This window comes from Chionomys nivalis, chromosome 6 (assembly GCF_950005125.1).
Source record: "Chionomys nivalis chromosome 6, mChiNiv1.1, whole genome shotgun sequence".
NCBI lineage: Eukaryota > Metazoa > Chordata > Mammalia > Rodentia > Cricetidae > Chionomys > Chionomys nivalis.
This window is the reverse complement of record NC_080091.1, coordinates 99658998-99686061: the sequence shown is the minus strand read 5'-3', so window position 1 is coordinate 99686061 and position 27064 is coordinate 99658998. Positions and strand designations below refer to the sequence as shown.

The window sequence follows — 27064 nt, the reverse complement described above, 5'->3', positions numbered from 1 at the left end:
TTATATTTTAATTATACTGTTATTATTAAATTTAATTTTTGAAATGGGGTCTTTTTATATTGCCTAGACTGGTTTTGAGTTCCTAGACTCAGGCAATCAGGCAGTCTCTCTGCCTCAGCCTTTCCAGTATCTAAGACTATAGTTAAATTCTACCACACCAAGCTTACTTTGATTTTTGGAATACATCTTGAAACTAAATGATAGGTTAGACTATAATATTATGAAAGTATTTTTCTTCTGTATAATGTTGGGGTGTAATTGAATTTAAGTACTTAACTGAAAACTGGCTTTTCAGGTATCAAAGCAGGAACAAGAGCTTCAGAGACTAAAGGAAAGCTCAGCAGAAAAGTTGAGAAAAATGGAAGAGAAACATGAAACAGCCATACACGATGCTGATGTGAAAAGGCAAAAAATTATCGAGCTTACTGGTACTGTCAGGTAAAGCTTGAATATAACAGTTTTATTTCCCTTTTCAATTTTGTATCAGTAATGTCTGAGTTTCAGAGTTTGATAATAATCCAGTGAGGTATTTATGTGAGGAATTAATTTCTTCATAACCTATGTTCCTGTAGCATTTTGTTATATTTCCCTCATAGCCTTCATTATATCCTTTTTCTTTTTTTTTTTTTATAATATAGTACTGAATCTATTTAACTTACTGTAGGGCTCCCTACAACATTGGGTAAAGAGCACAGATCCTTATCCTTTATAGGCACTCAGCACTGCTGTTTTAAATTACAAAGAACGCTGCAAGTTGCAGGCAAAGAGCTCTTCACTGGGGAAACTCTCAGGGGACCTGATTGGGTTTTTTGTTTGGTTGGTTTTGTTTTTGGTTTTGTTTTTTCAAGACAGGGTTTTTCTGTGTAGCCCTACTGTCCTGGAACTTGCTCTGTAGACCAGGTTGGCCTCAAACTCAGATCTGCCTGCTTCTGCCTCCTGAGTGTTGGTATTAAAGGTGTGTGCCACCATCATCTAGCCACGGAACCTTATTGTGTTTCGGATAAATAAAATAGTTGTCTGCCTTGACTGGACATTCAGACTCATCTCAGTGAATCTGTGAGGTGAAACATATATACTTAGCTTACCTAGATTCTACTTTGTCAATAAGAATTAACATTTTTCTACCCCCTTTTTTATCATTAGCAGTCAAGTGTGAACTTACATTCAGAAACTAAAACCTTATGTCCCCAGATTTCTTTTCTCATTGACAGGGATTGAATATTAAGATAGGGTCTCTGGGCTTAGAGTGGTACTTGCTTTAACAGATAAACTTCTCTTAACAGTGACAGTGACATATTCTTCCTTCAAGATTTCTCTTTCCTGTGATGATGTTTTGTTTGCTTTAACAAATAAGGCTTGCCTAAAGATCAGAGAGCAGAACTAAGCCACTAGAAGCCAGGCAGTGGTGACACACACTTTAATCTCAGGACTCGGGAGACAGAGACAGACGGTTTTCTATCGGTCAAGGCCACTCTGGGCTATACTATATTGATTCAGTCTCAAAGAGAAACAGAGCCAGGCGGTGATGGCCCAACTTTTAATCTCAGTACCAGGGAGGTGGAGATGGGAAGTGATATGGCTGGGCGGAGAGAGGAATATAAAGCCGGAGGAAACAGGAGCTCAGATGCAGTCTGAGGATGCAGTCTGGAGATTGGTAGAGACAGGATCACTCCTGCAGTCTGAGGATTTGATAGAGATAGAAGGTCTCTCTGTAGTGGCTGACTGCACTGCTTCTCTGATCTCTCAATGTTTACCCCTAATATCTGACTCCAGGTTTTTATTGTTAAGACCAATTAGAATTCGTGCTACACTTTCCTATTGCCAGGTATCTAGCCACTAACACAGCCTTTCCACCATTGACTTTTGTGAAACCATTAAGTCTATTCAGATTCTAACTTATCCTTGTTTATGCTAGATATCCAAATCAAGACCCATGGCTATTTTATCCCATCCCTTGCCAATTTCTGAAAACTTCCGTTGTACCGTCTGGAATTTATATACATCCTCTATATTCTCTGACTTTTCCTTTCTCTTACTATAATAAAACTCTTATATTATACTGAGGATTTACTTATTCTCTTGCTTCTATATACTAAAAAACTTTTCCCCATGTTCTTGTACCAGAGAGTCAAAGGTGTACTCTGAACTTATGTAATAGAATAATATCATTCCTTATTGCTGACATTTATAGTCTATCTTGTTTATTCTTCTCTCCAGTACCAGCTCTAGTTAGTTAGTATTCATTTAACTGATTCATGTTTTGAATTGAGTTTTTGTTTTTTTTTTAAACTTTCTTCTCTATTATATTTCTCTCATGCTTCAGACATCCCCACAGTTTACCCTAGAGCTCACCGTTTCTAATATTTACTACTATATTATTCTCTGATACTTTTGCTTGCTTTATTTTGTTTTTGAAACAAGGCCTTAATATGTAGTTTGGGCTTTCTTCAAACTTACAGACATTGTTCTTCAACTTCTCCATAATTGAGGTTATAGCTATCTGACATCATATTACTAGTCTCCTTTCTTAATGACTTTAATATCAAGTTAGTTTTTATTTTTATTAATTAATTAATTAATTAATTTAATTATTAAAGATTTCTGCCTCTTCCCCGCCACCACCTCCCATTTACCCCCCTCCCCCAATCAAGTCTTCCTCCCTCCTCAGCCCAAAGAGCAATCAGGTTTCCCTGCCCTGTGGGAGGTCCAAGGACCACCCACCTCCATCCAGGTCTATTAAGGTGAGCATCCAAGCTACCTAGGCTCCCACAAAGCCATTACGTGCAATAGGATCAAGAACCCATTGCCATTGTTCTTCAGTTCTCAGTAGTCCTCATTGTCAGCTATGTTCAGCGAGTCCGGTTTTGTCCCATGCTTTTTCAGACCCCGGCCAGCTGGCCTTGGTGAGTTCCCGATAGAACATCCCCATTGCCTCAGTGTGTGGGTGCACCCCTCGCGGTCCTGAGTTCCTTGCTCGTGCTCTCTCTCCTTCTACTCCTCCTTTGGATCGTGAGACTTCAGTCCAGTGCTCCAATGTTGGTCTCTGTCTCTGTCTTCTTTCATCGCCTGATGAAGGTTAATATTCAGGAGGATGCTTATATGTTTTTCTTTGGGTTCACCTTCTTATTTAGCTTCTCTAGAATCACGAATTATAGTCTCAATGTCCTGTATTTATGGCTAGAAACCAAATATGAGTGAGTACATCCCATGTTCCTCTTTTTGGGTCTGGCTTAACTCACTCAGGATAGTGTTTTCAATTTCCGTCCATTTGTATGCAAAATTCAAGAAGTCATTGTTTTTTACTGCTGAGTAGTACTCTAATATGTATATATTCCATACTTTCTTCATCCATTCTTCCATTGAAGGGCATCTAGGTTGTTTCCAGGTTCTGGCTATTACAAACAATGCTGCTATGAACATAGTTGAGCATATACTTTTGTTGTATGTTAGGGCATCTCTTGGGTATATTCCCAATAGTGGTATTGCTGGGTCGAGAGGTAGGTTGAACCTGACTTTCCTGAGAAACCACCACACTGCTTTCCAAAGTGGTTGCACAAGTTTGCATTCCCACCAGCAATGGATGAGTGTGCCCCTTTCTCCACAACCTCTCCAGCAGAGGCTATCATTGGTGTTTTTGATTTTAGCCATTCTGACAGGTGTAAGATGGTATCTTAATGTTGTCTTGATTTGCATTTCCCTGATTGCTAAGGAAGTTGAGCACGATCTTAAGTGTCTTTTGGCCATTTGAACTTCTTCTGTTGAAAAGTCTCTGTTCAGCTCAGTGCCCCATTTTATAATTGGATTGATTAACCTTTTACGGTCTAATTTCTTGAGTTCTTTATATATTTTGGAGATCAGACCTTTGTCAGTTGCGGGGTTGGTGAAGATCTTCTCCCAGTCAGTGGGTTGCCTTTCTGTCTTAGTGACAGTGTCCTTTGCTTTACAGAAGCTTCTCAGTCTCAGGAGGTCCCATTTATTCAATGATGTCCTTAGTGTTTGTGCTGCTGGGGTTATACGTAGGAAGTGTTCTCCCGTGCCCATGTGTTGTAGAGTACTTCCCACTTTCTCTTCTATCAGATTCAGTGTGTTCGGACTGATATTGAGGTCTTTAATCCATTTGGACTTGAATTTTGTGCATGGTGATAGATATGAATCTATTTTCATTCTTCTACAGATTGACATCCAGTTTTGCCAGCACAATTTGTTGAAGATGCTCTCTTTTTTTCCATTGTATACTTTTAGCTCCTTTATCGAAAATCAGGTGTTCATAGGTTTGTGGGCTAAAGTCAGGGTCTTCTATTCGATTCCATTGGTCGACTTCTCTGTTTTTATGCCAATACCAAGCTATTTTCAATACTGTAGCTCTGTAATAGAGTTTGAAGTCAGGGATGGTAATGCCTCCAGACGATCCTTTATTGTATAAGATTGTTTTGGCTATCCTGGGTTTTTTGTTTTTCCATATAAAGTTGATTATTGTCTTCTCCAGATCTGTGAAGAATTTTGATGGGATTTCAAGTTAGTTTTTAAAATTACTTTGTTAGCCTTCTCTTTGGCTTTCGATGCATCACAGATATAAGTGTGGGTTTCTCTCCTGCCCGTCAATTCCTGAATAGCCACTCAGAGGCTTATATTAATTACAAACTGTTTGTCCTATTAGCTCAGACTTATTACTGTCTAGCTCTACATATAAATTAACCTTGCATCTACGGCAGCTGCTGGCACCTCCCTGACCCACCCTCCTTTTCCCTTTATCTTGGCTTGTTTTTTCCCCACTGGCTCTATTAAGTGTGGCTATTGACCAGATCAGCTTTTTCATTAACCAATCGTAATAAAAAAATATTCACAGCATACAGAAGGGCATCCCATATCACACAGAATTAAAATTCAGCTTGGGCTCAGTTGTTAAAATGCTTTCTACATAAACATGAGGACCTGAGTTCATGCTCCTAACACTCATGTTGGAAGCCCTGCATGGTCGCCTGCTGCTGTGTAATCACACCATTGAGGAGGCACATATAGGAGGATCCCTGATTAGCTGAAATGCTGGATCTGTAAAACTCTCTTACAGATTCAATAAGAGACCATATCTTAAAAAAAAAAAAAAAAGGTGAAGCTTAGTAGCATGAATAACAAAATCCCAGAACAGATACAGATAAGGGGTTAAAGCTGAAGATCAGAGGAGCAGAGCAATAAGCCACTAGAGTATTTTTTTTTTTTTTTGAAACAGGGTTTCTCTGTAACTTTGGAGCCTGCCCTGGAACTCCCTCTGTAGATCAGGCTGGCCTCAAACTCACAGAGACCGGCCTGTCTCTGCCTCCCGAGTGCTGGGATTAAAGGCGTGCATCACCACCACCACCCTAGAGAGACCTTTTACCTCTACCAAATTTTCTTACCAAAAGGGCGAGACCCTGTCTCCACAAATCCTCAGACACTCCAGTGAGTTCTTGTCTCTTGCCCTTTATCTTCCTCTTTCCACCCAGCCATATCGCTCCTGTCTCCACCTCCCTAGTGCTGGGGTTAAAGGTGTGTGACCCCCAAACACTGGGGTTAAAGGTGTGAGCCACCACCACCTGAATCTGTTTGTGGCTCAATCTTGTGTAGCCAGGGTAGCCTTGAACTCCTTGAGATCCTTCTGGGGATCCATCTCCCAAGCTCTGGGAATAAAGGTGTGAGCTACCACTTCCATCCTCTAGTAGCTTTGCTTTGCTTTCTGATCTTCAGGATAACTTTGTTTATTAAAGTACAAATAAGTCATCGCTACAGTGAGGGGAGATTGAGGAAGACATTTGACTTTTTATGCATGTGCACATACGTTTATGTGCCTGTGTATGTGCATACACACACGAGAACATGTAAACATGCATATACATAAAATCCAACTCACAGTACCTGATGCCAGCATCTTTAAAGAAGCTACAGAAAGTATGATCATATAAGTCAGCTTTACTTTAAAGTCTTGTTTTTCTTAGTATTGTCTGGCAAGCCAAGTCGTTCATAGAAGACTGGTTCTGCACCTTTGCCTCTTCTTTCAAAACTCTGCCAACTCCTTGATGCTTCTCTAACTGGGTATCTTTCTCTTCCACTGGAACAAATGAAACATTTGCTTCTTCCTTTTTCAATCCATACATTAATTTTATATAACAATGTGTTTCATTTTGACATTTTCACACACGTAATTAATGTATTTTGATCTAGTTACCCTCTGTTATTCTCTCTTATTCCCTTCCTGTTTCCTACTGGCCCTTACCTGATTTCATGTCTTTTTTTGTGACCCAATGAGTTTCATTAGTTAACTCCTACTTTTTTGACTTTTGAACAATCACACCAAAAGCTTCTTGAATATAACCAATAGACATTTTCAGTAGGAAAGCCAGGTCCTAAATACTGAAATATAACCAATAGACATTTTCAGTAGGAAAGCTAGGTCCTAAATACTGATAATATAACCAATAGACATTTTCAGTAGGAAAGCCAGGTCCTAAATACTGATAAGAAGCTCATGGATTAATGGTCACACTTCCCAAGAAAGCATTACTTTAGCTCTTCACGAGGAGTTTTCTCTGCTTCCATTATTAGATTTTTTTTTAATTCTGAAATTACAGTTTAGAAAACTTTTTTTAAAATAGTAAAGTTAAAAATATATCTCTCTCTCCTTCAATCTGCTTTTGATAAAGTGTTTTTCAGATAGAAAAGAAACCATTTTATTGAACATCTACCTTCTTTGTTCTAGGTAGACACATTAATTCATTAATCTTAAACCTATGACGTGTTTATTGTAGGTTTTAAAATGAGGAAGATGAAACTCAAATCAGGGTATATAAGTATACAGTTTAGACATACTCTGAAACCAAAAGGTTTTTGTTTTTATTTTTCAGTTATATAATATCAAGTTTCAAGAGTCTGATATTTAGCATAGTAATTCCTTTAATCCTATTTGTTATCTCAGTCGTGATTGTTTTCAGTAACCCTGAGATAACAAAGTGAAGTGTTTCTAAAAGACTGATGGGTTTAAAATCGGCCAGAAAATTTTTTAAGGTTATACTTAAAATTTGAGTAGTATTGATTATGTAGTTAATACTTTTAAGCTCTTAAATGTTTATTAATGTTCTATTAATTCAACTTTATTAAGAAAGAAATACTTCCTCAAAAGTGAAATAAAGGTGGAATCTATCTCTAGCCAATACTAACACTTTAGAACAAAGCAATATTTCAGTGGGCTTGTCATTACTGCCACCTCTGGATAGTTATTATGTATATTACTTAGTGTACCATGTTTAAATATATTATTATCCCAACTAAACTTTGATGCATATAGAGCCATGATTGTTAATTTACTAAATAGGAAGTTTTTTGAGTTTTTAATATGTGGTTTTTATAAAATTTTCACAATATCTTGGTTATCCTGATTTAGTGCTGACAAGCTACCAGCTCTTACCACTGTATGTCAGCATCTTTTGATTATTTTCTTCTAGTTATCTGTTTATATCAATTCTCTTGGTAGAAACAATTTTCTACCAAGTTGAAAATTATTTATCTTAGATTTTAGAAATGTAAAAGAGTCAAATGCTAGGTACTTAATTTAGTGGTGGAGTGCTGGCCTAGCATGCACAAAGGGCCATTCGTCTGTCCTGTCTACCTATCTATCCATCCACTCACCTATCTATCTATTAGCCGGGCAGTGATGGTGCTCGCCTTTAATCCCAGCACTTGGGAGGCAGAGGCAGGAGGGCCTCTGTGAGTTCAAGGCCAGCCTGGTCTACAAGAGTTAGTTCTAGGACAGGCTCCAAAGCTACAGAGTAACACTGTCTCGAAAAACCAATAGATAGATAGATAGATAGATAGATAGATAGATAGATAGATAGATAGATAGATAGATGAGAGAGAGAGAGAGAGAGAGAGAGAGAGAGAGAGAGAGAGAGAGTCAATACTTCAGTGAACATACTTTTGCAGCTTAAATTTCTAACAATGGGACTGGAAAATGCCCCTCAGTATATTGTCTGTGGTGTCCATGTTGGACCAGGTTCTGGACTGACCGAAAGTTAAAAACCTGGTTCTTCACTTTTGCTGTCAGTGTCTGCTTGTGTGTGCTGCTTCATAGTCTTTAGTTCCCACCTTTGTGTGGCAGGGAAAGCTGTTCAGTCTTCGAATTTCTAGTCTCTCTTTTTTTTCCATCATAGAAACATATTTTTATTAATTAACTCAGTGTGGGTTGAAGTAATTTTTTTCATTTTTAATGTTTTATTTATTTATTTATTTTTGTTGATTTTATTGAGATCTACATTTTTCTTTGCTCCCCTCTCTTCTTCTCCCCTCCCCTTCTACCCTCTCCCATGGTCCCCATGGTCCCCATGCTCCCAATTTGTTCAGGAGATCTTGTCTTTTTCTACTTCCCATGTAGATTAGATCCATGTATGTCTGTATTGTTGTCTAGGTTCTCTGGGATTGTGATTGTCGTTTGTAGGCTTTCTTTGCTTTATGTTTAAAACCACTTATGAATGAGTACATATGATAATTGTCTTTCTGTGTCTGGGTTACCTCACTCAATATGATGTTTTCTAGCTCCATCCATTTGCCTGCAATTTCAAGATATTATTATTTTTTTCTGCTGTGTAGTACTCCATTGTGTAAATATACCACATTTTCCTTATCCATTCTTTGGTTGAGGGGCATTTAGGTTGTTTCCAGGTTCTGGATGCGACAGACAATGCCGTTATGAACATAATTGAGCACATGTCCTTGTGGCACGATTGAGCATCATTTGGATACCCAAAAGTGGTATTACTGGGTCTTGAGGAAGGTTGTTTCCTAATTTTCTGAGAAATGGCCACACTGACATACAAAGGAGTTGTACCAGCTTGCATTCCCACCAGCAATGCAGAAGTGTTCCCTTTCCCCCATAACCTCTCCAGCAGAAGTTGTCATTAGTGGTTTTGATCTTGGCCATTCATTCTTACAGGTGTAAGATGGAATCTCAGAGTTGTTTTGATTTGCATTTCTCTGATGACTAAGGATGTTGAGCATTTCCTTAAGTGTCTTTGAGCCATTTTAGATTCCTCTGCTGAGAGTTCTCTGTTTAGGTTTGTACTCCATTTTTTATTGGTTTATTTGATTTTTTTTAATTTGATTATTTTTATTGGGTTACTTGATTATTATTTGATTTGATTATTTATTTATTTGATTGTTTGATTTTTATATTTGGCCTTTTTTTATTTGATTATTTGCTGATGATATGATAGTTTACATAAGCAACCCCAAAAATTCTACCAAGTAACTTCTACAACTCATAAACACTTTCAGTAATGTAGCAGGATACAAGATTAACTCTAGTCACTTTTAAAGCTAAAAAAGACAACCTAAGAATAAGTCTTAAATAAAAATTACTGGTTCCATAAAAGTAATGTGTTTATGATAATTTGATTACTTAGCCTCTTAATTATTATTTTAGATAATTAAAATATCACATGGTTATCTCTGAATGATATGTATATGTGTGTGTGTGTGTGTGAGAAATTTTGTAAGGCTATATGTAGTTAGACTGAGAACAATGCTGGCCCTTGAGTGGTGTTGGTGTAAAGAACAATAGTACTTCAGTTGGAGTAGTTTTAAAAGCATAGTATGGCCGGGCGGTGGTGGCGCACGCCTTTAATCCCAGCACTCGGGAGGCAGAGGCAGGCGGATCTCTGTGAGTTCGAGACCAGCCTGGTCTACAAGAGCTAGTTCCAGGACAGGCTCCAAAACCACGTCTCGAAAAACCAAAAAAAAAAAAAAAAAAAAAAAAAAAGCATAGTATGTGACTTAAGATTCTGAGTAGAGATCTTGCTAATATTTAACCTAATAAATTTTGTAGACTTAAAGTTAGAGAGAAGACTTTTGGTGTAAAGCTTCCAAATTACCTGTTCTGTTGTTTATTTTTAATTAGACAAGCTAAACTTGAGATGGATCAGTACAAAGAAGAGCTGTCTAAAATGGAAAAAGAAATAATACATCTGAAACGAGATGGGGAAAATAAATCCATACATCTTTCTCAGTTAGATATGATTTTAGATCAGACAAAGACAGAACTCGAAAAGAGAACAAATGCAGGTGAGTAACTAGTTAGCTTAATTTGACTTATATAGAATTTTATTTGTGTGTGATGGTTTGAGTCAGAGTGGCCTCAATGGGCTTATATATTAAATGCTTAGTTATCAGGAGTGGTAGAATTGAGGAAGATTAGGTGGTGTAGCCTAGTTGGAGGACGTGTGTTAGTAGGGGTAGTCTACTGCTCCATTGTCTGCCTGAGTGCCATCATGTTCCCCATCATGATGATAATGAACTAAACTTCTGAGACTGTAAGCAAGACCCCAATTAAATGTTTTCTATCCTAATTGTTGGCTTGCTTATGATTTCTCTTCACAACGGAACATTGACTAAGACATTAATTATATTTAAGTGGAATAAAATCAGCAGTTGGGGTAATGAGGCTAAAAGGGATAGTGTTCAGTATTTTGCCTCTTATAAATTAATAAAAATAGTCTTATTTATTTGTAAAGTTCTATCAGATTTTTTTTTTTTTTTTTTTTTTTTTTTTTTTTTTTTTTTTTTTTTTTTTTTTTGCCAAGACCTCCTCAGGTAGCAGAGGAAGACAGTGAACTTCTGATCCCCCTACTTCCTCCTCTTTACTGTTAAAATTATAGACAGGGACCAGCATGCTTTGTGTATGCAGTGCTGGGGATTAAGTCCCAGGCCTTGTGCATTCTAAGCAAGCACTCAATAAACCAAGAGTTTTATAGATTCCAGCTCTCAGATTGAATATTCTTTTGTTTGTATCTTATTTACATGTCCTGTGATAGTGTGCATTTTTGTGTATGTGCATGTAGAGGCCAGAGTTTGATTTTAAGTATCTTCCTAGATTGCTATCCATCTTATTTTTTGAGACAGAGACTTTATGATTGGCAAGGCTCGCTGGCCAATAAGCTCCAGCTGTCTGTCTGTCTCTACCAGCACTTAATAGGGTAATACACAGTCTTTTGTATGGGTGCTTGATATTTAACTGAGGTCCTCGTGATTGCAGGGCTGGTGTTTTAGTAACTGATCCATCTTTCCAGCTCATGGTTTACATCTAGTTCTTAAATGATTCTGTATTCTCAACAGTGAAGGAGTTAGAAAGGTTGCAGCACCACACTGAAGCTGAACTAACAGATACTGTGCAGAAACGGGAAGCCCTCGAAACTGAACTGCAGAATGCTCACGGAGAACTGAAAAGTACCTTAAGACAGCTACAGGAACTGAGAGATGTACTACAAAAGGCTCAGTTATCATTAGAGGAAAAGTACACTACAATCAAGGACCTCACTGCTGAACTTAGGTGAGTTAGATAATAAGAAAGGATACCATAATTACAGGTATCTCTGTGATTAATTTGAGTCCATTGGACCATATCACAAATACTGTTGTTGAATGTCTTGTTTTGTTTTTGAGCATCCCATGATTCATCTAAGCAAGTGAAAGAAGTTACTTTTAGCTGCTAATACTTCTGTCCTCATTCTGTGATCAGTTCCACACTGTCCAAGTAGCTTTCTAAGAAAGGGGGTGGGAATGGAGTAGGTGGAGCGTAATTAAAGGAGGCCCATGTGAGCCCATAATAAAGGATAACAAATGTTTATTGGGGACATCCACAAAAAGAAGGCTGCTGCATCCTCTGCTCTGTTGCCACTGGGAGCTGCGAACCAAACACCAGCCACCAAATTAGCGAAAAGGGAATAGTGAAGAGCACACAAGCTTCCTGTCTTTGCTTACAGTACCTCAGACCACGCCCTAATGGGCACCTCCCACTTTGGTCTAAATAAGAGGGTTTTAAACCTATAGCAAAACAATACAATAAAAACAGATATCAACCAGCCTGGTCTACAGAGCTAGTTCCAGGACAGGCTCCAAAGCCACAGAGAAACCCTGTCTCGAAAAACTAAAAAAAAAAACAAAAAAAAAAAAGAACAGATATCAAGTATTGTCCAGGAAAATAAAAGGCATAAACGTACACAAAAATAAAATTACAACCAACATAAACAACATCAAGAAAGAAAAACATTCTAAATGTCTAGTCTATGGTAATTAGCAAATAACAGATTATTTCAATAGCCATCCTATCCTGAGGAGTCTGAGTCTTGTACTGAAATGTATTACCTAAGTTTTGAGATTAAAATAGTTATGACTGTCTAGTCTTCAACCCCATCAAAGACTTGAGAAGGGAAAAAATATTACCTGAGTAAGCAAGAAGTACAAGCAAGTAATTTCAAAAAGGTGCAAGAAATGACAGAGACAGCTGGCTACCTAGAAAATCACCCAAAATCTCATTTGCAGTGTTAGAGCAACCAACTTTGGCTAAGGCCTAAAGTATCTAACAGACCATTTTCAGAGGCAGGAAAATTTGAAAGACTGTCCTACCCTGCTTGACAAGGTTCAGTAGTCATTTTTGCTTGTATCTTCCTCGTGCAGTTTGGATAGCATGCATATTGTCAGTAGTCAGAGCAAGGGCAGTTCTTTGCCTGTATGCCAGTTTTTCTGAGAAGAAAACAAGCTCCAAGACTTCGGTGCCAACATTCTCTTTGGAATAGTCAAATTCTCTCACTTTTGGAATAGTTGCTGTAAATGTCTCCCAAAAAATTGCTGCAAGCTCTTTGCCAGGATTCACTTCCTTCTCATAATTTCTTAATTTCATCATTAGTGAGTGGTGCTATAATTCCTGCTGGGTCTATTCCTACTAATTTATGAAGCTTCAATTTTGCTTTTATAATTAACGCAGAGACCTGGTCCACAAAAACTTATAATATTTTACTCAGTTTATGTGATAAACCATTCTAAGACAGTATCTTCCCTCTGTATTAAAACTCCTGAAGGGGAATGTTTGGAGGGTAATAAGACCAGAATGTGGTTAAGATTTAGATCCACACAACCCACATGTGCCTTCTGTAATTTCTCTTCAACAAATATAATTCTCTCTCAGTTTTAACTGATAATTCTCTGGGACTACATAAGTCCTTGTCACCGTCTAAGATTTTATTTAAATTAATCAGGTCATCAGGACATATATCAACAGTGGGCCATACCTGGGAAATGTCTCCTAACAATCTTTGGCAGTCATTGTCTGTGATTCATCTCTCCTAATTTGTACCTTATTGGTCTAATTTTCTGTAAATATATTTTACAGCCTAAGTAATTAATAGAATCTCCTCTTCATATTTTTTTGGGAGCAATTTGTAATCCCCAACAAGGCAAAATTTTCTTCTTCAAAAATTCTTTCTAAAGTATCTACATTTGAATCAGAAATTAAAATAATGTCCATGTAATGGTAAACTATTGATTCAGGAAATTGCTTATATATCATTTTCAATGACTGTTTAACAAAATATTGGCAAAGGGGCCGGGCGGTGGTGGCGCACGCCTTTAATCCCAGCACTTGGGAGGCAGAGGCAGGCGAATCTCTGTGAGTTTGAGACCAGCCTGGTCTACAAGAGCTAGTTCCAGGACAGGCTCCAAAACCACAGAGAAACCCTGTCTCGAAAAACCAAAAAAAAAAAAAAAAAAAAAAAAAAAAAATACTGGCAAAGGGTAGGGCTATTTGACATTCCCTGTGGGAGAATCTTCTATTCATATCTTTTAGCAGGCTGAGAATTATGAGTAAGCACTGTGAAGACAGACTTCTCTTTTTCTTGTAAAGGTAGAGTGAAGAAAAAATCTTTTAAGTGAAAAACTGTAAGAGGCTATTCTTTTTTTAAATTTTTTTTATTGATATTTATTGAGCTCTACATTTTTCTCTGCTCCCCTCCCTGCCTCTCCCTTCCCCCCTTCAACCCTCCCCCAGTGTCCCTATGCTCCCAATTTACTCAGGAGATCTTGTCTTTTTATACTTTCTACTTTCTTCCCATGTAGATTAGATCTATGTAAGTCTCTCTTAGTGTCGGCATTGTTGTCTAAATTCTCTGGGATTGTGGTTTGTAGGCTGGCTTTCTTTGCTTTATGTTTAAAAACCACCTATGAGTGAGTACATGTGATCATTGTCTTTCTGTGTCTGGGTTACCTCACTCAAAATAATGTTTTCTAGCTTTATCCATTTTCCTGCAAAAGTCAAGCTGTTGTTATTTTTTTCTGCTGTGTAGTACTCCATTGTGTAAATATACCACATTTTTTTATTTATTTTTCGATTGAGGGGCATTTAGGTTGTTTCCAGGTTCTGGCTATGACAAACAATGCTGCTATAAACATAGTTGAACACATGTCCTTGTGGCATGATTGAGCATCCTTTGGATATATACCCAAAAGCGGTATTACTGGGTCTTGAGGAAGGTTGTTTCCTAATTTTCTGAGAAATTGCCACACTGACATCCAATGGGGCTGTACTAGCTTACATTCCCACCAGCAATGCAGAAGTGTTCCCTTTACCCCACATCCTCTCCAGCATAAGTTGTCATCAGTGTTTTTGATCTTGGCCATTCTTACAGATGTAAGATGGAATCTCAGAGTTGTTTTGATTTGCATTTCTCTGATGACTAAGGATGTTGAACATTTCCTTAAGTGTCTTTCAGCTATTTTAGATTCCTCTGTTGAGAGTTCTAAGAGACTATTCTTTATGCAGTAGGAAATGCAAAGGAATTCCAGACTGTAGATAGCCCATTGACTAAATCACCTTATTAACAGATCTTAGATCTGTTACCATTCTTCAGTTTCCAGGGAAATACTCGATTTATTTATTTCTGTGTACATAGGTGATGTATGACATGTGTCACGATGCACATGTGGAGCTTAAAGGACAGATGGTGATGATCAGTTCTTTTTTTCCCGCCATATTGGTCTCAGGGATTAAACTCGGGTTGTCAGCTTGGCAGCAAGTGTGTTTTCCTGTTGAACCATCTTTCCAACCCTTTTTAGTGGACATTTTTAGAGGCATCTCAAACTCAGCCAACACTTTCATATATTTTCTTGTAAGTCTGCTCCTCCTGTCTTTCTAATATAATTGCTCAAACCAGAAGGCTGTACCATTATCCTCTTCTGTTCTATCCAGTTTTCTAGCAGGTCTTGTCAACCTTATTTCTGAAACATATTCTAAAATGCACGGACTTCCCGTTACCATTGTGCACAGTCCATCATTGTTTCTTCTGTGGTGTACGACTGGGTCTTCATAATGGGCTCCTTATGGTCTTCACTTATTGCTAATCCACTTTCCACAGGATTCATTATGATTCTGATTTCAAACATAAATCATATCATATTGATTTCTTTTTAGACTTCTGATAGCTTTCTAAAACATTCTCAGTAAAATCTTAAGTCCTTTGAAAATGAAAAACTAAAGTATTGAGACACAATTTCATTACTCAGTAGATCAGCCCTTGCATACCAAGTGTTGGGAAATATGTAGAGAAGTGAAATTCTGATTCATTGCTGGTAGGAAACAAAAGTGGTGATAGCCACTGTGGGAAAATAATTGCAATTTCTCAATGAGTTAAATATAAAATTATCATTTAGTATAATAATTTCCTAGTTATATCTACAAGCATTGAAGGTAGATATTTAAACAAAAATTGTACAAATGTTCATAGCACCTCTGTTCATAATAGCCAAAAAAATGGCAAGAAACCAATTTGCCACAATGATGAATGAATAAAGAAAATATGATGTATCCATAAAAGGAGTATTATTAATTCAGAAAATGCAATAAAATAGTGATAATCCATGCTACAAAGTAGAGGAACACTAAGAGCATTATGCTAAGAGAAGCTAGACACATTTACTAAAATTTGGTTTATATGAGATTTCTAGAATTGATAAGTTCATAGAGATAGGAAAGATTGATGGTTGTCAGGAGCTAGAAGACAGAATATGAGAAAAAAAAAGATCCCTGAAGCATATGGTATTTCCTTTTGTTGTATAAAAAAATGTACTGCAAACGGAAAATGGTGATGCTGCACAACATTGCAAATGTAGTTAATCCCATTGAATTATGCACTTTCAAATGGCTAATAGGCTATTTTATACTTGTTTTACCATAGAACACAGTTTTCAAAAACTCAGGTCTATAAAATACCAAGCCCTATATAAGGTTCCTAATTTCCTGGCCTCATTTCATACTGCCTTTCTCTGTTCTGTTTTGGTATGTGTGCATGCATGTATGATGGATGTGTGTGCATGTTCCTACATATGGAAGCACATGGTGTGTATGGATGCAGGTAGAAGTCAGAGTGATGTATGTGTCTTCCCCAGTTCCTCTGCACCGTCTATATTAGGATAAGCTGCCACTGTAATTGCTCAGAGAACCCATTTCTGTGTGAGTTGACTTTTGTTTTCAGTCACTTTTTTTATATATTGTTCCTTTGATTTAAATCCTTTCAGTCTGAATTAACTACAGTCTGTTGCTTTTAATTTATGGGAAACAATAACTCAGTTTACCTACCTTTAAAAATTATAGTACTTATATTATCTGCTTTATCTTTTTCTTTTGACAAATTTTAGAGAATGTAAGATGGAGATTGAAGACAAAAAACAAGAACTCGTTGAAATGGATCAGGCGCTTAAGGAGAGAAATTGGGAGCTAAAGCAGAGAGCAGCTCAGGTTGTTTTTTCCTAATTATATTTGAATAAAAATTTCTACCATGGGACAGTTATGAAGGGTTTTAGAAGTCACCAATTTTTGTTTCTGGTTATAAATATTTATAAAGTTAGAAATAAATAGATCTTTTTAGTTTATAGTCCTCGAAATGCTGGCAGTGTAGATGCCTGGCTGAAAGTTCTTTACCATGAAACTTCAACTCAGCCTGACCAGTAAGTTTTGTGTGCAAGGGTTTGCTTGCTACCCTTTAGATTTTTTTTTAATTCTGTATCAAAGAATATGCAGTTGAACATGTTGCTGTGACCTAAATGTTGGAGAAACAAAGCATTATTTAGCAGTTTTTATTCCTATATAAATTGAAACCTGAGTCATTTTCTCTTATTTTTCATTTTAACTTTCTATAATCTATAATACATATGGAATTCAAATCCTACTTGAAACAATGCTTTATTTGGGATAAACTTATCATTTGTTGATAAAAATACCTGTTGTAAAAGTATGTTCCAACCACACCAGTATTTGCATTGTAATAAAATGGAACAACTAGCTTGATATTTCTTGTATTTAGGTTACACATTTGGATATGACCATTCGTGAGCACAGAGGAGAAATGGAACAAAAAATAATTAAGTTAGAGGGTACTCTGGAGAAATCAGAGTTAGAACTTAAAGAATGCAACAAACAGGTAATTGTCTTAAAATTTCATGTTTTAAATTGTTTAAAAATTAACACCATTAAAATCAGAGTGTTCTTGTTGTTGTTTGTGCTTACACTTGTTGTGCTGCCCAGATCGACCTTGAATCCCTATGCCCAGTCACCCCACACGTAACACTGTAGGACCCAGGGCAGCTTGGTACACACCTGCCATGACAGGCTCTATAGACCAACACGAAGGTAGGCCTGAGTCTCAGTTTATCCTAAGGCAAACCTGGTTCCAAGAAAGATCACAAACTGAGACCACCCACCCTCCATCCAGTAACAGATTATCCAAAGAAAGTTCCTAACTTGATGTCCCTTAGCCCAGCACACACCCATCTCCTGTTTGTCAGGGCACCCCTAGACAAATGTCAGCCCATCAGGGGTCCTGGACCTTAGAAATTCCTCTGCTCTTATAAAAACCCCATCCCAACTCAGGGCTCTCTGATTGCACCAATACGTTGGGCACGCGGAGTGTGAGTTCACGAACTCGAGTAAGAGCGAAGGCTCTTTGCTTTTGCGTATGGGACTCCGTCTCCTTGTTGGTTTTTGGGGGACTCTGCAGATCTGGGCATAACAATACTGAACATGGTTGTATTTTATAGAATGCACGTGATAGAAACACTGGATATGTTTATTAGTCTTGTGTATTCTACTTTACTATTCATTTTGTCAATATATGTATATACTTACCACAATATGTACATGTTTGATTAGCTATAAAATATTACTGGGAGGATTTATAAGTAATTCTAGAATCTAATTGAAAGAAATCATGTGGGAAGGAAGAACTGTGTTCTCTATATTTTTATCTTACATGTATATTTAAAATTATAAAGTGTGTTTTATTTGTTTAGTGTACTTGTATAAATTACTGATAGAAACATTTGTTAATGGGAGGAAGTGTGAGACTTATTCATAAAATAAGCCAAGGAATGCTAATATAAAAGGAATGGATAAAAAGAATTAAAAAAAAAAGAGAGACAATGGTACTTGTAGCCACAGGATAAGCCCATATTCTTATAAGCCTTAAATGAAGCTGGAGTATTTGATTCCTCATGTATGATAAGTCATCATTGGAAAAGAAACAGAGGGCTATGCTAGGTGCCGTCTTCAGAGGAGAAACTGATCTGCTGTGGACTCATGTAAACCATGAGCAACAACAAGCCAGGGACCCTTGTGGCCACAGTCTGGGTGGGGAGTAGTTGCATTTAGACAAGATGGACAGGATAAGACAGGGACGTGATGAGAGCTGCCATGTGGTGAGTATAGTACCTTTGTCCTGCTCTCTGGTGAGGAGCAGACTCAACGTCTGGGATAACTGAAGTGAGACAGCCCAGGCCGGTAGTCCTCCAGGGATTGCCGTTCTCCTGTGGTTCCCACTAGCGGGACTGTAAACTGAAGTTCTGTTCCAGTGGACGGACTCAGTTCCCAAAGGATCCTTCCTCCTGTACGGTATTGTTGAACAGGCTTAAAACTTGGACTAGCCAGATGCACTCAGGAGAATTAGTAGTGTCATGGCACGGGGACCCAAGGAAAGAAGACTCGGAGATACCTTAAGAATGAATTTAGCATCTGGTGGTGGTGGCGCACACCTTTAATCCCAGCACTTGGGAGGCAGAGGCAGGCGGATCTCTGTGAGTTTGAGGCCAGCTTGGTCTACAAGAGCTAGCTAGTTATAGTACAGCTAGGGCAGTTACACAGAGAAACCCTATCTCGAAAAATAAAAAATAAAATAAAAGAATTTAGCCTTTCTTGGATGCAGGTGATTTTCCAGTCTTCCATTCCCGTTTCCTCTCTGGGAGACTGGAAGGCCACCCTGGAGTCTTAGTAGCCATTAAACCTGGGATTTTTATTATTTGCATTATTGCATCGGTGGAGAGGTTTATGGGAGTGCAAAATCTTTTCAGTTATGGTTTTTTTTGGGGGGGGTTGAGATCGAGTCAGGATTTCTCTGTGGTTTTGGAGCCTGTCCTGGAACTAGCTCTTGTAGGCCAGGCTGGTCTCGAACTCACAGAGATCCGCCTGCCTCTGCCTCCCAAGTGCTGGGATTAAAGGCGTGCGCCACCACCGCCCGGCTAACTTTTCAGTTATGTAAAGGGAAATAAACTTCAAAGTAAAAGCAAATATTGCTTGTTTACTCTCATGGATAGGATCATTTCAGAACAGAACTATGGGGTTGGAGACGTGGCTCGGTGGATAATTACACTTGCTGCTCTTGCAGAGGACCCAGTTTGGGTTCTCAACCTGCCCATGGTGGCTCACAGCCATCCTTAATACCAGTTTCAGAGGATCTGATGCTCTCTTCTGACCTCCATGGGTACCTGACATGTCTGTCATGTACATATATACAGGTAGCCAAACACTCATACATAAAAGTCAGTCTACATTAAAATTTAGAAGAGGAAGTAGCCAAAGTAGATGACCAGAGATGTTAAGAGGAGGTAATTGAGGGTAAGTAACTATGAGTTAGCAAAGTACAAGAATCTCTCTTGAAATTATATACAGACCCATTTTTATATGCTAACTAAAGGGAAAATTATGATTTAGCTTTTTATCTTTTAGTGGATTTTAAGTGTTCATAGAATATATAATCATCTTATTAAGTAAAATTCTAAATTATGTTTGTCTTAAGAAAGGTTGTGTTTTTTTTTTTTCGGTTTTGAGAAAGGGTTTCTCTATGTAGCCCTAGCTGTCCTGTAACTAACTTTGTAGACAAGATTGGACTCAATCTTGTGTAGATCTGCCTGCCTCTGCTTCCTGAGTTCTGGTACTAAAGGCATGCATTACCTACCTGCTAGGAAAAGTACATTTTAGACATTTAGTTTTATTTTATGTGAGTGGGTGTTTTGCCTTCTGGTATGTTTGTGCATCATCTACCCAGAAGAGGGCACTAGATTCCTTAGAACTGGAATTACCTATGGTTGTGAGATGTCATGTAGGGGCTGGGAACAGAACCCAGGTCCTCTGCAAAAGCAGAAAACTGTGCTCTTAACCACTGTGCCATCTCTTTAGTGTTACGATTTGTGGTGGCAGGTGACCCGAGGCTGCAGTGGTGGGAGACAGACAATTATGCCATGTGGCGAGAGCTGTGGCATAGAGTTTATTTAGTGAGTATTGGGAGCTTATAAGGGAAAGGGGTTATGGAGGCAGGCAGGGAGAGAAAGGGGGGGGAAAGAGAAAGAGAAAAGAAGAGGGAGGAAGAGGGAGGAAGGGAGAAGCAGAGGCTGCCTTATGTGAGGTGTCCTGATGTGATGTGTCCTGATGTGATGTGTTGCTTTTATTGGTTGATGAATACAGCTTTTTGGGCCAGTGGCGTAGAAAAGTAAAGCCAGGTGGGAAATCAGGAGAGAGAGAGAGAGACAGAGAGAGAGAAGGTAGAGTCAAAGAGATGCCATGTAGATGCTGAAGGAGGCAGACACTGAAACTTTACCCGGTAAACCACAGCCTCATGGCAATACACAGAATAATAGAAATGGAGCCGGGCATAGGTGGCGCACGCCTTTAATCCCAGCACTCAGGGAGGCAGAGGCAGGCGGATCTCTGAGTTCAAAGCCAGCCTGGTGTACAGAGCTAGTTCTAGGACAGGCTCCAAAGCTACAGGGAAACCCTATCTTGAAAAATAAAAACAAAGCAAACAAACAAAAGGATAATAGAAGTAGGTTAAATTAAGATGTAAGAGTTAGCTAGGAATACGTCTAAGCTACTGGCCAGACAGTGTTGTAATTAATATAGTTTCCGTATGATTATTCGGGTGTGGGAGACTGAGAAACAAACGAGCAGTCTCTGGCTACAGCTACCTCTTTAGAAGAACAGACAGAGAAAGAGGAAGGGAAATCAGCCTGCATCAGCGGGAAGGAGGAAATTGGGAGTGGGCGGAGCTTGACTCTCTTAAGCGAACAGGGTGCTCAGGTGATAGGGCAGGCCAGCAGAATTATAATATTTAGCCCCAGAAAAATAATTTAAAAAATTTGATTTTAGGTATTTTTGTTGTTATTCTTATTTTTGTGACAGGGTCTTGCTGTGTAGTGTAAGCTAGCTTTGAATTTATTACCCTCCTGCTCCACTTCCAAACTGCTGTACTGTAGGTGTGAACCTCCATGTTCTGCCTTCTTTTAGATATTTTGTACATAAGTGGCTGGTTTCACTTAGAACACAGCTATGAGTAATTGTATTTTCTTAATTGTGTTAATAATGATCATCTGCTTGAAATTCAGGTAGAAAGTTTAAATGAAAAGTTGCATAATGCCAAAGAACAGCTTCGGGAGAAAGAGTTTATAATGCTCCAGAATGAACAGGAGATAAGTCAGCTGAAAAAGGAAACAGAAAGAGCACAACAAAGGATGAAAGAAATGGAAAATGTAAGTAAATTATTTTCACATAAGGGAAGAGTAATGAATATCTTTTAGATACCCTGTTCTATTTATTTATTTATTTTTAATACCTTGGTTTTAAAATACAGAAACTGCTCCAACTTTTTAAAAGCTAATTATTTGTGCCAGATGCTATTAGTTCTTTTGATCTTTAAAAAGATTTTTTATGTGAAGCATGATCATAATTAGTCTTAGTAATAGAAACCTGGAGTCAGATATTAGGTAAATTGAAAGATCAGAAACTTCTTGCCTCTACTAAATCTAAGACCTAATGGGAGCTCCTGTCTCTCTGAATCCTTAGACTGAATTGGGCTGAGATCCTATTTCTACCTCCCTAGTACTGGGGTCAAAGTCTGTTCCTCCCATGTGCTGGGGTCAAAGTCATGCTCCTCCCATGTGCTGGGGTCAAAGGCATGCTCCTCCCATGTGCTGGGGTCAAAGGCTGTTCCTCCCATGTTCTGGGGTCAAAGGCTGTTCCTCTTTTAGACCTGTTCAGTCTCCTGTAGACCAGGGTCTTGTACTCTACATCTTCCTGCTTCCTCCTTCCAAGTGCTGTAATTAATGTGTGTGTGTGCCACCACTGCCTGGCCTCTATGGTTATCTAGTGACTAGCTCCATCCTCTGATCTCCAAGCAAGCTTTATTTGTCAGAACACAAACAAAATACCATACAACAATTATGCTGGCTTTGGTGTAGACAAGGGCACTGTCTTATGTACTTTGTATTCTCTAACTTTGTCATGTTATATTTTACAGAGTAAATCCACAGTATATGCTTTTTATCAACAAATATTCAATATGTAAATATATTATGTAGTTGAATTGGAGATATATTAAGAAGTTACAGGAACTTGAGGAACTTCACACAGAAACTGACAAAAGATAACAGTATTATTTCAGCCAAGTGCAGTATGTTATCAGAGAAACATAGTTACTTGATGACTTGATATTATTAAGTTTCCTGTGTATTGATGGTTGAATGTATTCAACACCCTAGTATTTTTTAAAAGTGAATTTGTTTCTGTGAGCTCTAATGGATATAATGTTCTCGTCAAAAACTTTGGAATTTCAACAATAACTATTGTGTTTGATTGCTTATGTCTCTCTCTGTAGAACATAAACTGTGTTAGGGAAGGCATTTTGTCTCTTTTTTCATCCCTGTTTTCTGAACTCCCAGAGTTTTGTGTATGTGTGTGTGTGCGCGCGCACACACACACATAAAACAAAACAAAATATATTTTTTTTCTAGATAGGATTTCCCTGTAACTTTTGAGCCTGTCCTGGAACTAGCTCTTGTAGAGCAGGCTGGGCTCAAACTGCCTTTGCCTCTGTCTCCTGAGTACTGGGATTAAAAGCTTGCCCCACCACTGCCCGGCTCCTGACTTGTATATAGTAAACATAAGTTATTATTTATTGGGAACATAAGTGAAGCAGAGTCTCTAAGAGCAATGAGGACAACCTTGAGGTGGAAATGATTAATGGCCCTGCCATGTTGGCTCCCTACTAGTGAATGGCTGAAATTATTTGCATAGTAATTATACTCATTTATATCTTGGATCTTCATGACAAATACCAGGGCCCTAGTAATTAGTACTGACCTTTTTCCCTTTTCTTCCTTCAAGTCCAGTGTCATTACCTCTGTCCCTCTGTCTAACTTGCCTCGTGCTGAATTAGGACTGGCTTTGCTTCCTATAGCCAAAGATTTTTAGTTAGAATTGTTTGTAGTTTGAGTTTATGTGGATTTTGGAGTACTTACATATTCAAAATTACTCAAATCTGAATGCATTTCTGTTTTATATTTACCATATGTATCTCATCTGAAGATAATTTATAGATTATTTTAATAAGTTTACTTATCAAATGTAGACAGAAGTTTCTGTTTTGCCTGGTTCCGCAGCCATTTGTTCAGTCCCAAAAAAACACACAGAGGCTTATATTCATTATAAATTGGTTGATCTATTAGCTCAGGCTTATTATTAACTAGCTCTTACAATTTAAATTAACCAATAATTCTTTTTTTTTTTTTTTTTTTTTTTGGTTTTTCGAGACAGGGTTTCTCTGTGGTTTTGGAGCCTATCCTGGAACTAGCTCTTGTAGACCAGGCTGGTCTCGAACTCACAGAGATCCGCCTGCCTCTGCCTCCCGAGTGCTGGGATTAAAGGCGTGCGCCACCACCGCCCGGCTAAACCAATAATTCTTATCTGTGTTTAGCCATGCTCAGTACAGCATTCTCTTCTTGCTTCCTCTGCAGCTGCCTGGTGACTGCAGACTGAGCTTTTCTCTTCCCAGAATTCCCTTAGTCTCGTTACCCCACCTATACTTCCTGCCTGGTTACTGGCCAGTCAGTATTTTATTAAGCTAATACAGGTGAAAAATCTTTACAGGGTACAAGAACCCCACAGCAATCAAACAGTTTCATACTGTGAAATTTTCTCTCTGCCAAAATAATATTCACAACGTGTTTTGGGGAGGCATGGGGAGTTTTATCATGAATTTTAGTTTGTCTAAGTGGAATTAGTAATAAAAGCTCAGAGTCAGATATAGTGGTTAATGCTGAAGATCAGAGAAACAGAGAGTCCAGCCATTAGAGAGTTATTTTACCTGTACTGATGCTCAGGCCAAAGGGGTGATCCTGTCCTCAGAGTCTCTTCTCAGACTACAGGGCCAGTCCTCAGACTACAACTGTCTCCACCTCAGACTGCAATGCTCCTGTCTCCTTCTACCTTATATTCCTCTCTCTGCCCAGCCATATCACTCCTGTCTCTACCTCCCTAGTGCTAGGATTAAAGGCATGCGATCCCAAGTACTAGGATCACCTTTGTATGAGCTCTGTTTCTCTTGTGTAGCCCAGGGTAGCCTTGAACTAACAGAGATAGATCCTTCTGCCTCTGTCTCCTGAGTCCTGGGATTAAAGGTGTGTGCCACTACTGCCTGGCCTCTAGAGGCTTAGCTCTGCCCTCAGATCTTCAGACAAGCTTTATTTGTTAAAACATAAACAAAATATCACTGCAGGGGGTATTTCAGATTTTGCGTTTCCAGATAAGAAATACTTAACCTGTCATTTACTAGGAATTTAAGTAATTAATAACATTTCAGAGGAAATAATAGCTGCAGTGATGTTTCATCTTCATAGAGAATCCACAACTCAGCTGTATAGATCAATTGTGAATTTTAATTCTATATTTCATGGCAGTATTTACTTATTATTTATTTAGGAGTATGTACTCATGTTTGTGTAGGCCTGAAAACAGTCTTGAGTGTTATTTCTCAAGAGGTCATTTCTCAGGAGCAATCTACTTGTTGGTTTGATTTTTGTTTTTTTGAGACAGGGTCTTAGGTAGCTCAGGCTAGTTTTGAACTCCCTGTGTAGTAGATGATGACCGTATGCTCTTTTCTGGTCTCCTTCTCCTACCGCAAGTCACAGGATTACATTGGTGCCATACTTGGTTTTATTTGGTGCTGAGGCGAGAACCCAGTGTTAGTATACAGGCACACTTTGGCCCTGCCCCTTGGGCACAGCCACCCCTCTGCTATGGCTCTGTTTGCAGGTGTGAGGCCCTTATAAGAGAAGCTCCGCCCACACCCAATCTATCTCTTCCAGCCTTCCTCTGTCTCTCCCCCTCTTCCTCCCCTCTCTATTTGTTTCTCCCTTTTCTCCCACTTCCCAATACACTCTTCCCAAACAAACTCCACATTCAAGCTCTCTCCGCATTGTCTGTGACCATTAATCATTTATAACCAACCCTTTTAAAATAAAGACAAACTTTTATAAACAATCATTTTGGGAGTTTGGGTATAGTTTTCTCCAAAGTGCTTCCTGCTTTTCTTTGGGGGGGGGCAAAGTATTTTTAGGGTTCATAAAAGATATTTCAGGGGGGTCTTGCTCTGTCAAGCCACATTAGCCTGGAACGAATCCACAGGTTCTCATCTTCTGTGGAAACAAAAGCAAAACTCTTTTCCAAAGTAACACGTCCTTAGACTTAAATTTTGAAGTCAAAATACTTTTAAAATAAATATTTTGTTTTAGCTTATCAGCACACACAATGAAATGTCTCTATGTAATTAGCTCATTCACAGTCAAAAAATTCAAAGAAAACATAAAAATATACATAATTCAGATTTTTGTGTCTATTTCATCTTTTTTTTTTTTTTTTGGTTTCGGTTTTGACTTTTTGAGACAGGGTTTCCCTATAGTTTGGGGACCTGTCCTGGAACTAGCTCTTGTAGACCAGGCTGACCTCAAACTTACAGAGATCTGCCTGCCTCTGCCTCTCTAGTGCTGCACCGACTGGCTGTATTTTCCAACTTTACATGGCCTTTTTTTATACTCTATTTCTTTTATTTTTATTTTTTTAATTTTTTGTTTTTTTCAGACAGGGTTTCTCTGTGTATCTTTGGCTGTCCTGGACTCACTCTGTAGACCAGGCTGTCTTTCTACTCACTGAGATCTGCCTGCTTTCACCTCCCAAGTGCTGGAATTAAAGGCATGTGTCACCATACCCAACTACTCTATTTCTTTTTTTTTGTAAACTGTTTAGAGTTTATTTTTTGTCTGAATCTGTTTTTACTGTATATATTTATCTTTTTCTGATCCCTTGAGTCTTTAATTTGCTAAATGATATGGGTTAGCAATGTGGCTTAACATGTGTTGGTGCATTAAGGCTTTTAAAAATACTAACTTCTAGTAGGAGATGCTCATTTTATTGTAATTTTATAAAAATAATTGTAGGGAAATTCTCTTATGAAAATAAAGAAGCAAATTGTAACTGTATACTTCATAACTATGTATTTCATTTTGAAACTCACAAATGTTCTATGCTTTTCAGGTTATAAAAGAACAGGAAGAGTACATTGCTACCCAGTACAAGGAGGTCATTGATTTGGGGCAGGAATTGAGGCTGACCCAGGAGCAAATGCAGAACTCCCATTCAGAACTGGCGGAGGCTCGTCGCCAAGAAGTCCAAGCACAGAGAGAAATAGAAAGACTCTCTAGTGAATTGGAGGATATAAAGCAACTCTCTAAAGAAAAGGTAATTCTATTCTAAATAGTTTATTTTACTGAAGAATTTTAAATTTTAACTCCTTTTTAAAAGAAGGCAGATAGGAATGCCCATCACTGAACCACCAGTGTTTAACCTTTGTATTTTGTACTGTGTTCCACACAGTGTGGAGTATTTAAGCTTACCAAACTGTCTGCTTAGAAATGGCTAGAATAGTAGAACCAGGTGTGGCGGTCCACATTTGTAATCCCAGCATTTGGGCAGCGACTAGCAAAGGCCACACTGTGGGGTGCTGTCTGAAAAGTAGTTGCTTTTATGCCATGTACGCAAAGGCCACACTGTGGGGTGCTGTCTGAAAAGTAGTTGCTTTTATGTTATGTACATGCTACCACAGGTTTCTTAAAGAAAACATTTAAC

The 27064-nt window shown here is 38.3% G+C and overlaps 1 protein-coding gene across 1 annotated transcript in view; it reads left to right on the top strand.

The window, feature by feature from the left end:
- Positions 1-27064, top strand: part of Ccdc18 (coiled-coil domain containing 18) — a 127810-nt gene that overhangs the window by 80333 nt on the left and 20413 nt on the right. Inside the window, exons 20-26 of the mRNA XM_057772154.1 lie at positions 296-438; positions 9920-10083; positions 11134-11347; positions 16483-16582; positions 17148-17264; positions 21493-21636; positions 26474-26677. Of these exons, the coding sequence (XP_057628137.1) occupies positions 296-438; positions 9920-10083; positions 11134-11347; positions 16483-16582; positions 17148-17264; positions 21493-21636; positions 26474-26677 (1086 nt within the window). The remainder of the gene's footprint in view (positions 1-295; positions 439-9919; positions 10084-11133; positions 11348-16482; positions 16583-17147; positions 17265-21492; positions 21637-26473; positions 26678-27064) is intronic.